The 15,500-nt window shown below is 36.9% G+C and overlaps 1 protein-coding gene across 2 annotated transcripts in view; it reads right to left on the reverse strand.

The window, feature by feature from the left end:
• PLXDC2 (plexin domain containing 2) overlaps positions 1-15,500 on the reverse strand; it is a 256,273-nt gene that overhangs the window by 71,621 nt on the left and 169,152 nt on the right. For both annotated transcript variants that reach the window (XM_061468294.1, XM_061468295.1), the window contains 2 exons: positions 4,339-4,461; positions 1,382-1,500 (listed from right to left, as the gene is read on the reverse strand). In XM_061468294.1, the coding sequence (XP_061324278.1) occupies positions 1,382-1,500; positions 4,339-4,461 (242 nt within the window). The remainder of the gene's footprint in view (positions 1-1,381; positions 1,501-4,338; positions 4,462-15,500) is intronic.

The raw sequence follows: 15,500 nt of genomic DNA on the forward strand, positions 1-15,500 counted from the left end.
TGGACAGTAACAGACAGTGCAGAGCATCTCATAACCAAGAATATTAGTCTCCTAAAAATGTCACAATTTTAATTTCAGAATGCATATGTAGTTCTTGTCAAATTTATCTTAAAATTACAAATTGAAGCATTGCCCCTCCCCACTTCTCTGGGTCTTGAAGGCAGGAAATTTTCCCCAGTCTTTAAAAAGATTTTTTTTTTTCTTTTTTCTTTAAAAAGGTCTGGAGTCAAAATGCAAATAAACTGCACTTTTATAGATGAAGACTACTAACCTGTACATAACATTCAGAAACAGAACCTAAGCAGACCTTTCATCAGCCTGTCTTTTATAGGATAAAGAAAAGCCAGGTACATGGGCATACCAGAAGTTTCTTTTTTCTACAAAACTAATCCACCAAGAGTATCCTGAAGCAATCCTGTTTGCAGTGTGCAAAGACATCTGTCTTTGGTGAAGAGCTGAGTGCTGGAAAAACAACCTAGATTCTCACTAGCTTTCTAATGAAGGGGAGAATAATACTATTATTTCTGCTTCATTCAGGGTCAAGGCTTCAACACAGGGATGAAAAATGAGCTTCAAGGCTCACAACTAGTATATAGTATATAGACAGAAAAGAGCCCAGAATTCTCCAAATCTGGACAATCAGTCATAATCACTGATTACATTTTTTAATGTAAGGAGGGCAACAGAGAAACATCTTGAAAAGAAAGTCACCCTTTGCATGCCAAACTAAAATTAAAATAAACAAAAAAAGAAAGAAATTTTTCATTTTGAGAATGCAGAAAAGCCCCGCTTAGATAACATACTGATGATATGAAGGCAAATGGCCTCAATCTAACCAGCGTTAACACCAAATAGGTAAAAAACCTCACAGAGCTAGTGACACAAACCACTCATTTCTTATTTGAAGTATACAAACTTCTGAAATATGTCAGTTGCCACGAAGTGATAGCTGCAGGAAAAAGGTGACCTTTTAATACTAACCATTGATTCTAGAGTATTTTCAAGCAGGCACAAATTAGGTGAACTAACTGAGCAAATTAAACCCTACCTTTCAAAACCCAAGAGGAATTTACCAAGCAATCAAGAGTTTACTAAATACTTCACACTAAAAACTACCCCAAAAAGGCCATTTGAAATCCAGGAGTAGCACATTTAACCCACATTGACGCTTTTCAAATTCATCACATGAACGTCACTTTTACAATAAAACATAATTTTCAGGAAAATAGAGATCCTATAAGCAATATAATGAAATGACCTTATACAGTTGAACTTTCACATACTGCCTCCCTCCCCCCCCCCCCCCCAAAGATGTAAGGAGATTCCTGGCTGGTATAAATTAATTTGTCTACTTAAATGACAACTTTCAGAACCAACTTACTTCTTTGTAGCCGAAAATGATACGTCCATCATTGAGAAGGGTGGCCTGAAAAGTGAAACTGCCCAGGTTGTAATTATCCTGCAGATGTACATGATCCCACTGGACAACTAATGCTGTTCCTGTGAACCCCAGAGTGGGGGTAGAGAAGCAAAGGGAAGGAAAAAAAAGTAAGAAAAATATTAACTTCCTGTAGGAAGACTACTTAACTGGAGCTACCCGAAACAAGAACAGTGATTTATTTCTTTTTAGCAACTTTCAGCCCCCCATCTTGAAATGCCAAAGATATTACAAATATAAGTTGTGGCTGAATTCCTCTTAAATGCCACATATAACTACCTCCACTACTTGCACTAAAGTCTGTTAAAGCAAGACTGGGCAAATAAATAACTTGTTTGGAATGGCACAAGGAGGCAACAATCACTAAAGGCACGACCCAACACTGTGAGTTCAGGTGTGCTGCCACTACCAGTGCTCTCCAGTGGCTTTTTTTTACATTATATATATATATATATATATATATATATATATATATATATATACTCTGATGAATTTGAAATTGAAATGTGAAGTGCTTAATAGCATCACCTGTTTAGTAAAAGCTGCTTGAGGAATTCAGATTCTCCCATTAACTATGCATTAATATTTTTCTACATGGTGCAAGCCCTTACCAAGGTTCTGCAAATTGAAAAGTATTAGGTGTTGGCAATAAATAAATGTAGTTTAAATTAAAACTACTAAGAATTCATAGATGGGGTAAATATTGAGTCTGGTGTGCAGATTTAGTTGCAAGAGACTCATTAATATTCATGGGAGTTCTCTTGCTGAATATCCACTTATCGCACTAAAAATGTACCCCAAGCAACTTGCATGCCCTGTGAGCTTGTTGAGGGTTATATTCAAGCAGCTTGGCTGAAAGACACTTATCACCAAAACTGTGTTTACTGAAAATTACTTTTTCATCTTTCTATGCCTTCCTCAACACATTTTTCTCCTTGGCACTAATGGGCATTATGTGCTTTGATTCACAACAGTTTAATTTATTTTCTTCCTGGAGTGTTCAAGGTGGATCAGTAAGAAGCCAGCTCAATGCAGTTTTGGTATATCCTTGAAACATCTTTTGCCATGGGTCTTCTGTGCTGTAACCTTCATAAACACAACTTGGTAGGGGACGTCATGTAACTATGAAAATGCAAATTTTTTCATGCACTGCACTAAGTCCACCACATTTTTGTCCCATGTATCGTTCATAAGTATATTACATGCATATTAATTTTGCACCTAGTGTATTTTTGTTTCTGTAACAACATTCATTAACTGCTTTCTGAGTATTTGAGTGCATTAAATTTCATTTTAAAGGAATTTAAAGGGACTTTTAAAACTATTGTAGCAAAAACAGCCAGAATGTCTTATAGTCAGTCTTCGAGATCCTCAGATCTATATGCATCTCAGAATCCCAAGTTAAAGTGGAAGCCAGCTATCTCCAAAGAGTCTTCTCATTCCGAGGACCTTTATGTAGATCCATGTGTACATAAGTTCCTTGTAGTTAGCTCCATGACTGAGACTTTGATGGTCACCACACACTATGCTTGCCCACTGCAGATGCTGCACTAAAGCAGCACACTTACCCACAGGGATAAAAGACAGATGAATGAGAAATAAGGAGCTCCAGATACAATTTGCTCAGTTCCTTTTTATTTGGGGTAAGATAGCAAATTCTTAGTCCTAAAAGCACAGGGGGTCCAAAAGATCACCATGCCTTACACATGAAGAGGGATTAAAAATCTCAGAAGCATTCAACCTGGTCATGAAAGCCATGTAATACAGTGTGAAGAACTGTGTGAAGTATGAAGACTGGAAGTCAGGAATATAATCCTCAGATTCTTTCAGTAAAGATGACAAATCTCAGCCCATAATGTCAAATAATTTATGAAAGCATTTTTTTCTGTTTGAAATTTCTCCATGGAAGTAGTAAGACTTTTGCATATGTGTTTATTTTGTTGGATTCTTAACAAAAAATGCTGCAAGTAATAACTAGATTGAAATGAAAGATTATGACTGGGTGCAATGGTTACAAGGTACAATTTGAGCCCCAATATAAGGAATAAAAATTAAGACAGCTGGTTGGAAATGTGACATATTTTTGGATGTGTTCAAAATTTTTGATTAAATTCATTATGAATAAACACAGAAAGAATGGCACAGGCTCATCCAGGAAGATTAAAAACTATCACAGGTCTCATGATATTAAGTCATGACACTGAACTCTCCAAAGTTTTAAATAGGCTGTCACTTTCATTGTATTTGACCAGTAGAGGCCCAATGTAAGGCAACAGATGCCTTTTTAACACATAGGTTATGTTTTCAAAATGTTGATTATAACTAACTTCATGAGACAAATATCCATGCATTCAAGGCCTTTGAAATATCTCACAGATTTTCAAGTATAACACTGGAGTCTACCTTTCAATCTGTTGTACAAGGGACTGTTGAGAACTTGCGGTGTAGATGACTGTACTGGATTCCAGTCCTGGTACTCCATGCATACTCAGTCATTGACCTGCCTTGCTTCAGTGTACTTTTGCTATGGCATTCCGCCACTGCTATTTTCATTTTAGTTAGTGGGAGGATGGTATTTACTATCTATAACAGAAACTTGCACTTGTATACAAGACAGATTTTTCATTTTAAAACTGATAAAATACATTGCAAATTTGAGTTTATGTACTTTAACATCCAGAATATATCTGTCCATTTAGAAAAATGCATTCATGACTCTAACTGTGTTCTAAATTAAAAACAGTTTACGGATATCTAGCCACATGCTTTACAAAGCCTGTAAGTTGAAAAAAAAAAAAAAAAAGAAAAAAAAGGATAAAAAAAACCAACTTCAGTTTTTCTTTCAAAAATAGTTATTTAGAGCCAACAGACACATTCATTTATGAATGACTACTACATACCATTATCAAAGTATCTGACTGTTGAATTTCTTGACACACTGGGGTCAAAATTTGCCATTAAGGGTGCAATGTATTGTGTAGCTGTTAGCATTCGATGCACAACTTCTCCAGTATATATGAAACCTACAATAAAAAAAAAAACAAAAACCAAAAAACATTTCAGTAACTTCTGAAAAGATTTAATAGAATGGCAGTTGAATTACACATTGCCAGAGCATTAAAGGGTCAGCTAAGAGAAATCCCACCACCAATTTAATAGTGAATTAAGTAAGAGATAAAATTTCAGGAAAATGTGATAGCTGCCAGAAAAAACAAGATCAAAGATTAAAAAAAAAAAAGGAATAATTAGTCAAAGAAGCAAATTTTCATAGAGACATAAAACCAGAGCACACTCAAGAAAGAATAACTCCAGTTATGGATAAAATGCACGTACGTGGCCCTATCAAAATTTACCACCATGCACATTCCAGTGTTTTCTATCCCTTCCAAAAATCTGCAATCTGTTTTGCTATTGCAAGTTGTTACTTCTTCAAAAGTTAGTATAATCCTTCTTCATATGTCTAAAGACAGAGTAAGAGACTATTTCAGACAAGAAGAGGCAACAATCTTAAAAAAAAAAAAAAAAAAGAGTCAGATGAAGAGTGGAACAGATAGGATTTTTCATGGTTATAAGCCAAGCAGCATTTTTGCTACACTCTCTTCAGTGTCAGGTCTCACTAGTTTATCCTATTCATCCCTGAATACACAGTACCCGCATCAATAGTGGGCTGCTTTCATCAGAAGTGCTCACCCAAAACCTCTTACTGGCTTGGAACTCGAGTTCTTGTTCAAGGTAGAACAGCAATCTACAGTGAACACAGCAATGCTGCAGTTTCTTCAAAGCAAAACTTTGTATTTTAATGGCATTTCAAACAATAAATGGTCTACAAATAAGCATGTATCGTTTAGGTTTGCCAACTCCAATTAAATAATGGAACTAACTTCTTAAGATGCCCCACACTATAGCTCCCATCGCCTAGAGTAAGTCTTTTCTTAATTTTTATTTTAGCCTTTACCTTGCTGGTCAAAACTGAAAAACTTTAAGTTGATTGGAGCTGAAAGTAGATTTACAAAACTAAGGTTTGCATATTACATCTCCTCTTATAGTGTTTACCAGATGGTGTCTTATGCTGAAATGCTTGCTTTTTTGTCTTCTATTGATTTAATGAAGTATACTTCAACAGTCAACCCCCTGATAACAACAAGAATTTTAGTTGGCTAAAAATTTTGTAAAAGAAGTCTATTTGGAATATGTCTCACAGAAATTCAAGTCTTTACTGGCAAATGATAGTATAGTTTGCAGACAATATAAACAAAACCTGTGAACCCATGTTCACATGTTCAAATAGCCTTAATATTTCGGTACTTATTCCTCCCTTTTACAGTGGTTCTATCCTAACACATAGTTTCCTTTTCATGCTTTCATGCCATTTACAGTATAAATGTCACCATTATAACTAATAATGAGGAAGACACAATAGGAAAAGAAAAGACTTAATTATGCTGGAACACATATCTAAGTAAATCAGTCCAGGTAATTAGTAACCACAGCGCGTATTTCCAAGCGTTAGCCGGATGCAGCTTTACTTTAGACAAAAATGGAAAGCAGGAGGTGGATGATAGCTGGGAAGCAGGCAGGCCTTGCATGAAGATCATTCTAATGAGAACTCCAGTCATGCATTGGAACAACTTGAAAAGAAACACAAAGTCACTTCAAATCATTCCAGAGAATCAAAGTCTGAAGCCACTGTTGAGCATGGACACTTTATCATTGCCACTACAACTTAAAGAAAGCAGCAAATGTAAAATTAACTTATTCCTGAATGGAATTCCACAGGAAATTGGCTTATACTATCTGTGACCTAATTCTGTGACAGTGGTAAATACTCATGGCTGATTCATTTAGTCAAAGAACAATTTTTTAGACCTGCAATTTCCTGAACCACTTAATCTCTCCTTTGTGGGAGGGCTTGGTAGAGCTCTTCCAAAACTCTCCACAAGTACTATACCTAGAAGCATAATATGGTCCTAAACACTGGAATGATGTCAAATAGGAAAGCGTGTTCAGCATTTAGTAAGTTTTATGTGTATATAAATTCAACTAAAACTAAGGATGAACTAATACTAAAGCCACTTGTAAACCAAGGAGGGCATATGCCTTGATTTGTGCACTGTGTACTCACACACTCTAGATAATTTTCTTTTTTTCCAAAACAATTTTTTCTCTTTAGAAGACAAAAGGTATTATACAGTGGGAGTGACCTGACCTGGGCAAGAGCTAGCAATTGCTGAGGATAAGACTGGGACACTGAATGCTCTATTTCAGCTGCAACTTTCCACCTATTTTCTACCAGAAAACTCTTCAGAACTATGAAAAGAAAGGAAAGATAATTACAGGGTTTTTTTTTTTGAGGTCTGTGTCAGACTGCTTATTGACAGCTATGCAAAGTAGTTTTGAGCATTCCTATTCTTGTAAATGCATTTTTTGATCTTTGATATAACAAAGGAGAGATTAAGTGGTTCGGGAAATTGCAGGTCTAAAAAACCTGTTCTTTGACTAAATGAATGAACCGTGAGTATTTACCACTGTCGCAGAATTAGGTCACAGGTAGTATAAGCCAATTTCCTGTGGAATTCCATTCAGGAATAAGTTAATTTTAATTTGCTGCTTTCTTTAAGTTGTAGTGGCAATGATAAAGTGTTCATGAAAATGATCTAGAGTGTAGGTCCACTGCAGTGGTCTGGATCCTTCTGTTTGACATGGGCAGCCGCTCACCTCCTTCGATAGAGGCAGTCACCCTGCTAAGAAAACCTTGCTCTAATACAAGTGAAGACTAACCAAGTATTTTGGTTTATATATTACCTACTTCATATTCTGTTTTATATATCAAGGATTTAACTAGTATGCAACAATGACATTATTTACCTGAATGACTGGAATTTCTATTATCTTGTTAAAAGATTTTTCTATCTTCTGATAACTGATTTTCTGGTAGAAAATAGGTGGAAAGTTGCAGCTGAAATAGAGCATTCAGTGTACCAGTCTTATCCTCAGTAATTGCTAGCTCTTGCCCAGGTCAGGTCACTCCCAGTGTATAGTACCTTTTGCCTTCTAAAAAGGAAAAATTGTTTTAGAAAAAAAGAAAATGATCTAGAGAAAAAGAATCGTCTCCACTGAAAAATAATGATTAAAAAAAAAGTTGCTAAGCAACAACAATGAAATAAATTGATGTCAAATTATTCCTTCAAATAGCAATGACACTGCTTTCATAAAAGGCATGCAAAATTTTGCTTATTCTCTAAAACGACCCTTATTGTAAATAAACACCTGAAACAATACTTTCAGCCTCAAAGATCAATAAACGCATTTACAGAAACAGGAATGCTCAAAACTACTTTGCATAGCTGGCAATAAGCAGTTTGACACAGACCTCAAAACCCCCCCTGTAATTATCTTTCCCTTCTTTTCATAGTTCTGAAGAATTCGTGAGCTTGACTGAAGGGCAGGTAAGTTCCACCAAAGCTCTATAAACTGACTCTATGGATTAGGGTAGTTTTGCCATCATGGTACAAGTTGGCTCATGTACCTTTTGTACAGCAGCATTTATGTTTCAGGTACAGACACCAATATTAATTTTACAACCTACAAAGCTTGATGTGTTTTAAAGGTAGCTAACTGTTTCCTTCTGAACATTAGCTGACGTTATCCAAACTGGGTCAGAGAGCCCCCAGAGAAGGCTTTTTTCTGCCATAAAATGTGCCTGAAGTTAATGGTTCACAGGGAAGCAAATGATGCAAGAGGCACATTTTTCTTGAGACAGCTTATTTAATTCCAGGACAGAGAACTGGAAAGATACTTGGAATTTAAGACCAAATAAAAAAGCATGCATTTATAAAAACCAAACAAGCGAACGGAATGCTACAAGAACCTGGAGTTCAAAACAAAGAACAAATGTAACCATCGCATACAAAATACTAAATGCAGAAAGAAATGAGACTGCTTTGGAAAAAAAAAAAAGTGAATTTTCCTAACATGCAGCTAAAGTTAAGTAAAACCATATGCAAAAACCCTTAGTAATATAAGCTGTGGTTACTTAGCTAGAAAAGGAACTGCCTGCCAGCAGCAGCTGAACAATGAAAAGTTTTGCATGAGAGAGACTGTCATTGGGCAAAGACAGAGCTGCCATCTGAGTGCACAGTTCAGTGTGGGTTTACTCGAGTGCCTTTGCAGTGTATAGAGTATAAACTAGAGGGGAAATAGTAGAGCAGCTTCCGAAAAAAGGAACCAGAGGAAAGTGGTGTCTCTAAAGCTTAAACCCAGATCACCCAAGGGAAAGACGCGGTTTTCACTTGTCCATTCACATATGCAACAAGCTGTGTAGAGATGCAACAACATACTTTTCCCCTGCAAAAAATGTCTTGTTCCTTTCATTTCTTCCTGTTCATTTTCTTACTTGAGCAGAGTGAAAGTACATGAATTCTGCTGCTCATTTTACTCCAAAACACTCTGAAAACTGTTTGTGCAGCCAAAAGAGAAAACTGCAGTGGAACTGGCAGGAGCTTCCTGGCTCTCTGGCTGCTTCTCTTTTGGTGTGAGCATAGTCAAAATCTTCTCAGAGGTTCTGCCCTGGGGCATTTGGTGGTTATCGCCTGTGACCCCAAAGCTACTTCAACAGGTTGCAGTGCTTCTACTCCATCTTTACCACCTTAGCTCCAGTGCACTGCCCATTTTTTTTTTATGAAAACCAGAGTCAGTACAAGTATAGTACTGTACAGATTAATATTTACTGCAATTTTTACAAGTGAATCCGTGCCTAGCAATTATACATTGCTGAAAGGCTAACATAAAATGGGATATGTTATCTACCTTATCAGAGGATCTACTTCTCCATCCCTGATAACTCACCTTGGGCTTGTTTAAAAAATGAACCATAACTACCTGTGGGGCCAAAGAACTGTTTAAGACCTGGTTTCTGTCAAACAAGAGCTGGGCATCACCAACAAAGACAAAGATGAGCTGCTCACAACTTATTGGAGGTAAAAACACCTCCAAAATCACCTAAAATTGATTCATATACCATTTGAAGTCTCCAACTGCCAGAGAAAGTCTTGCCTCAGAAAAAATTTGGAAAGTGGATCAAAAATTCTTCCTGCAAGTTCTCCAGTTTGCTATGACCACTGATAATGCAAAAAGATGTATTCATTTCTTCTGTTAAAACAGTATTTTCCAGGACAGTAGGAAGAACAGGCCAGAGATAGGGACTGAGAAGTAGGACATGACAGTTTAAACAAGCATCTAATAGTAATTTCAAAAACTAGAATAGTTCTCAGCCTTAGCAAATTTTGAGACAAATATTATTGTATTTAATTCTACACAGCAACTTAATTAAATCATAGAATGGTTTGAAGGGACCTTACAGATTATCTGGTTCCAACACTCCTGCCATGGGCAGGGACACCTTCCACTAGACCAGCTTGCTCCAAGCCCTGTCCAGGCTGGTCTTGAACACTGCCAGATATGGGGCAGCCACAACTTCTCTGGTCAACCTTCTCCAGTGTCTCACCACCCTTACAGTGAAGATTTCTTTCCTAATATCTAATCCAAATCTATCCTCTTCAAGCTTGAAGCCACTACCCCTCATCCTGTCAGTACATGCCCTTATGAAGTCTCTTTCCAGATTTCTCGTAGGCTCCCTTTAAGGTATTGGAAGGCCAAAGTAAGGTCTCCCAGGATCCTTCTCTTCTCCAGGCTGAACAAGCCCAGCTCTCTCAGCCTGTCTTCACAGCAGAGGTGCTCAGACCTGCAAGTTTCTCTTTGGTTGAAAGCCCACTAGGATGCTATTCTTTTGTAATTATTTAAATTTGTGCTGCTGAGAACAGCTTTAAAATGTTGGCTTTATGTCATTTTCAGGATGTTTCTTGTTCTCCATCTCACTTTTTCTGATATACCACTTATTTTTATCTTACATTTTTTCTTTTTTTTTTTTTTTTTTTTTTTTTTTTAGCAGTAACAGTAAAAACAAGTAATCAATTCTCATCTCTGGAATTAAACTACACAAGGACTGAAAAGACACTTTTACATTCAATGGGAAAAATAGCAAGATGTCTCATGGAGGAACTAAAACATCAGGAATAGGGTTGCTCACTTATTTGGTGAAGCTGACAAATATTGTATAGGCATATAAAGCATAGCCCACAAAACTGCACCCTATATTTTTCAACTTGATAAAATATGTTTTCCCTGTCCTTTTCCTGGTATTTCTCCAGAATCTATTTCATGATGAAGTAAATTTAAGAATACGTTGTGCTATTAAGCCCCTAAAATATAATGGAATGCTGAATCCTAGAAACAGATAATGTCATTTACTTTCATGCCTTGTCCTATATAGCCATATTAATATTTCTTTGATGCTTCACTGAAGTAAGCTTTAAGTAATGTCATTTATCCCCAGATGGCCAATTTATTATGTCTGTGGAAGAATGTTATCACCACCATAATTGCACAAAGATTACAGTGTAATTAAACAAAAGGATAACAGCAACTATAGATCCCTCAGACAATCCATGAAAGTTAAATACCTTAATGGGCTTTCAAGATCAGTCTAAAAAAGAACCAATCACTCATGCTATTTTATATGTTTTTTCAGCTTTCTGGGGACAATGAACTAGAGGCAGATTATACATATTTCTTGGCTTTACTTTTACTTGACGAGATTGAGTGCATCAAGCCATTTCTTCTTTTGTCCTGAAAAGTAGGATATCTGAAAGCTAAATGCCAGAAAGCATAACACTATTTCTTAACTGTATAACCTTACAAGGACTTCTTGTGTGTCTTGTGCATGAGAAGAAAAAAAGCTAGCCAGAATTCTCACACTCTTGGCTGTACTTTGGAGTTATGTAGATATTTAAAGGCCAGAAGATTAGATTTTCACCATTACTTTTCCTGCTGCTTTGTTAATGCTGAAGGCATTATCTGGAAGAACTGAGAACATGTTTTGTATGTCATTGAGTAAATGCCAATAAATTTTCCATCTTGCTGTAGTCTCCCCACTACTCATGGCTGCTGTGGAAAGTATATGATCTGGTGGGATGCAACCCATTCTGATGAATATCCTACTCAGTTAAGCAAAGGGATTTAGGGGATTATGTGTCATGAAACTCTTCCAGTAGAGTTTTTTTTCTGACATGCCACAAGACATTCTTTGTCAGGAAGTTGTTAGGTATCAGCAGGAAAAGTACAGGAGCAAGACAAGCAATTTTAAGTAAGGACACTGTGATGGACTGCAAACAAATCACAGATTTAATTGTAACTGAAGTATCTGTTTGCATACTTTTAATAATTCTTAATTGCAGATGCTCTTGAGTTCAGTTGAAAAAAAACCCCAAAGGTTACTTGGAGTCTAATGACTTGTATATCAGTTCCTGTCCGATCAGGCGCATACTTCCCCAGAGGAAATTCTTGGACAGAGGTATGAAATACAGTATCTACTCAGTGAGATATCGCCATGTGATACTTCCCAAGTGCCTCTCAGCTCTGGCCAAACAAAAACCAGCATGGTTCCTAGACAGGCCGGAACCGGAGAAAAGAGGTTGGGGGGAGGATTATCTTGCCTGGGCCGAATATCTTAACAGCTGTGTCATTGCAGTAACCTTGGCACTACTAAATCCTAGGATGAGGATGTTGGGGGAAAATAAAATTTTGACTTCTATTTCTGATGCAAGTGTCTCTCCTATTGATCGGGTAAGATATCCTCATGCCGAAGCAGCTCTTGTCATCGATAAAATGTTTGGATGTAACTGAGGAAAATTGTCTTTTAATGTTTGGAAACATAAAAAATGGTTCATCTTTGAATCAAAACTATTCTAATATCAATATAGGTAACGGGTTGTTTTTTTTTTTCTTTTGCTGCTGTGTCTCTCTTCTATATTGTCACAGAGTCTAGCAAAAATAACTATCACAAGCTTTTCTGCTTGCCCTGCCTTTTCTGCTCTTCCTTCTAAATTTGAAAGCTAGTTCTTACCTGGATAAATCAGATGAAATGTGAATCCCTTAAATCATGAGTTTCATGAAAATTTAAAGACTTTCAGGTTATGATGAAATAATTATTTTCTGAAGTTTCCAAATTTCAGTATGGAAAAGAATAATAGAGTTTAGAACAATGCTGAATGCCATCAAACTGGATTGTTGTCCATTTTATAGAAGTTTGCAACAAAAAAAAACCAATGTTGCAGAAGATGATAAAATTTTAATAAGTCTGCTTAAAATTTATGCATAATAGAAGGAAACTACTGAATATCTGGTTCCTACTGCAGTAAATCAGTGTCATTTCAGGTATAACTTTGGGATTATTAGGCATTAGATTAATTCCACAACTTTTATATAATGCGATTATATTGCTTCTATTAATGACTGCTACTGCTAAACCCAGGACAATTTCTTAAACTACTAAAGCTAATCCTATGTATATAATATTCACATACTGCTATTCATATAAAGAAACATAGTAGTATGCCAAGGAAGACTGCAGAGGCTAGCATGCATCATTAGAGAAGTTTCAGAGAAGCCATTAAATTAAATTTTACATATATACATAAAAATAAATGCTAGTAGGATTTTTTCAGAAGGAAATTTAGCTCTGTATTCCTCTACTGCCAACATCCTGCCATGACTAGGTGATCTCCACTTCCTTGCTTCCCCACTGCAGCTGTTCATGCTAGACACAGAATTCAGTGAATGGGTTTTGGATGGGTTTGCCTCAGCAGTGAACATACAGCTCAAAACAAGAAGAGAGAAGCTGGTAGGTGTTTATGTGCAACTTGTCTTCAGGGGATCAAGGTCAGGATGATCAGCTCTGCATCCCTCCTAAGAGGACCTCTCTAATGCAGCCATTATAAGGGCAAAGCAGATAGCTCTGCCCCTTTCCATGACTTCATCCTGATGACTAGAACCGGATATACCATTTATCAGTCCTCACTGGACAATTTAATTCCCCTCTTCATGAGCTACTGGGGGGTAATGTTTTGGATGTGGAAACTACCCTGGGTCAAAAATAAACAACCCCCAGCCCAGAAAGGACATTTTCAACCAAGACCAATTTGCTGGTCTAACTCTTACCACACTAGACTAAAGTTGTTTGGGGCAGCTGGTAAGCTGAAGAGGAACAGACAGACAGCAGGGAAATCAATACTCAAACAGAATTGCAGCAGACACATCATATCCTGAAGTTGAAGCCACCAATTTTGGGCTCATCCTTTCTTTGCCTCCTTTCTCCACTCATTACCTCACTATCACTTTGGGCAGTGCTCTTCAGCTATGGAGTGAATTTATGAAAGCATCTGGCTTAGGGAAACACAAGTGGAACAAAACAGAACAGGCAAAGAACAGGGAAAAAATAGATTAGTCTCAGTGTTTAGAGTTTGGGAATCAAGTCACACTAGCTCTGATATCATTAGTAATTCTCTTGTGTCTCTTTCTTTTCCCCACATTAGTTTACATTAAAGCAAATTACATTACATGAAAGCACTGTATTCATCTGCACTTCAAAGCACTGAAACAAAACTTCTGCAAACAGGTGGGAAAATTGAATTATTTCCCTTCAATAAAGGCACATGTTGCCTGAATAAAGTTTTCCTTTATGTTTAAGGTTTTATGGAATTTCAATATTAAACACTTCATGAGAAATACAGATATTCATGCATAACTTAGAAGCACACGATGGGGGTGGAAAGTGCAAAAATATCTTCCTCAGTGTCAGTTAATACAGGATGAGATTCACTCAGATCTGGAAAGATGAAATTTTCTCTCTAAGAAAATACCTTAGCAAAGGTCCCATAAAGGTTCAGGAAAATCTGTAGAACCAGAACAGGTGATAGCACTCTTTCTGCTGATTGATTCTTTTAATCAGAGAAAAAGCTTTCCTGTACCTTCCTGTTAGAACAGTTCCAAGTCCAAGGCTTTAATAATCTGACCAAAAAAAGAATGAATGGAAAAGCAAATATTCAATACCAGTTTGAACCAGCTGATGACAAATTCCTGCCTTGGGAAGTGACCAGCCTCAACTTTGAACACAAAGATTGCAGTAAAAGTAACAGTACTAGGGTTGTGACTTTAAAATAGAGTTTCTGTGTGTGAATAAGGGCTCTAAGGGGAAGAGTGAAATGCTTTCTCTTATGGTCATAAAAAGAAAAAAAGGAAAAATTTTTGGTTCTAAGTCATGTTTTTAAAATGTGGGTTGCCCCTTTAAGAAGAGCCTTGGCAGGGGTGAGCCTGTGTTAAAGTTGTGCATGCAGAGGTTTAGGAGCACAAGGGAATCAATTCTTTCCTCTAAAGACCTCAGACCTGTAATAATCCATCTATACTATACAGTCAGAGTGTGGAAATAGGCCACGGCTGGGCAGTTGGTGGCATGTAGCTGTGTTGTTCAGAGTTCACTTGTCAAAGGCATAAAAAGTTAACAGTAGGAAGCCGATTTGCATGCAATCACTGCAAACCCCTTTAGCAAATACAGTTCTGCCAAGTCTCATGGGTCTTTTTGTTAATACATTTTTAACAGGTTGAAGTGTGGAGTCACCAACAGGATGCACATGTTGTGATGAGTTGCCAGGACTCTTCATCATAAACTAGCTAGTATCTCCCTGCTAGGCAGATACTATAATGAGTAAATTCCACCTCAGTGCCTTGAAGCACAAGGCAGCATGTACTAACACAAGCATGAAACAGCATTTGTGTTTCTAAGCTTCAGTAAAATATGTATGAAAACACATGTGGCTCATGTCTTTCAGACATTTGCACATGACTGGAAAGGTCATCTTTCATAAATTCAGTATGCAATGCTACATGATCTGAAAGAAACTGAATGACTCAGATTGCAAAAATTTAATATGAGTCTTCCAACAATTACCTGGTGAGTTTAAATATGACTTTTGGAGGAAGAGTCATAAGAAACAAACAGAAAATGACTTTAGATTATAGACTAAGAAATTAATTTTAAAGGGGCTGAGGAATTAAGTTATAATATTGTTCTACTTTGTGGAAGACATATCATACAATCCACACTTCACTCTGATGATAAGTGTTGGTCCTTTAATCATATGGTAAGTTACAAGCAGTAGTAGGATATCTG

This window comes from Pezoporus flaviventris, unplaced genomic scaffold (genome assembly GCF_033815535.1).
Source record: "Pezoporus flaviventris isolate CSIRO_AGI_PZ_B2104156 unplaced genomic scaffold, CSIRO_AGI_Pfla_v1 ptg000047l, whole genome shotgun sequence".
NCBI classification, from domain to species: Eukaryota; Metazoa; Chordata; class Aves; order Psittaciformes; family Psittacidae; genus Pezoporus; species Pezoporus flaviventris.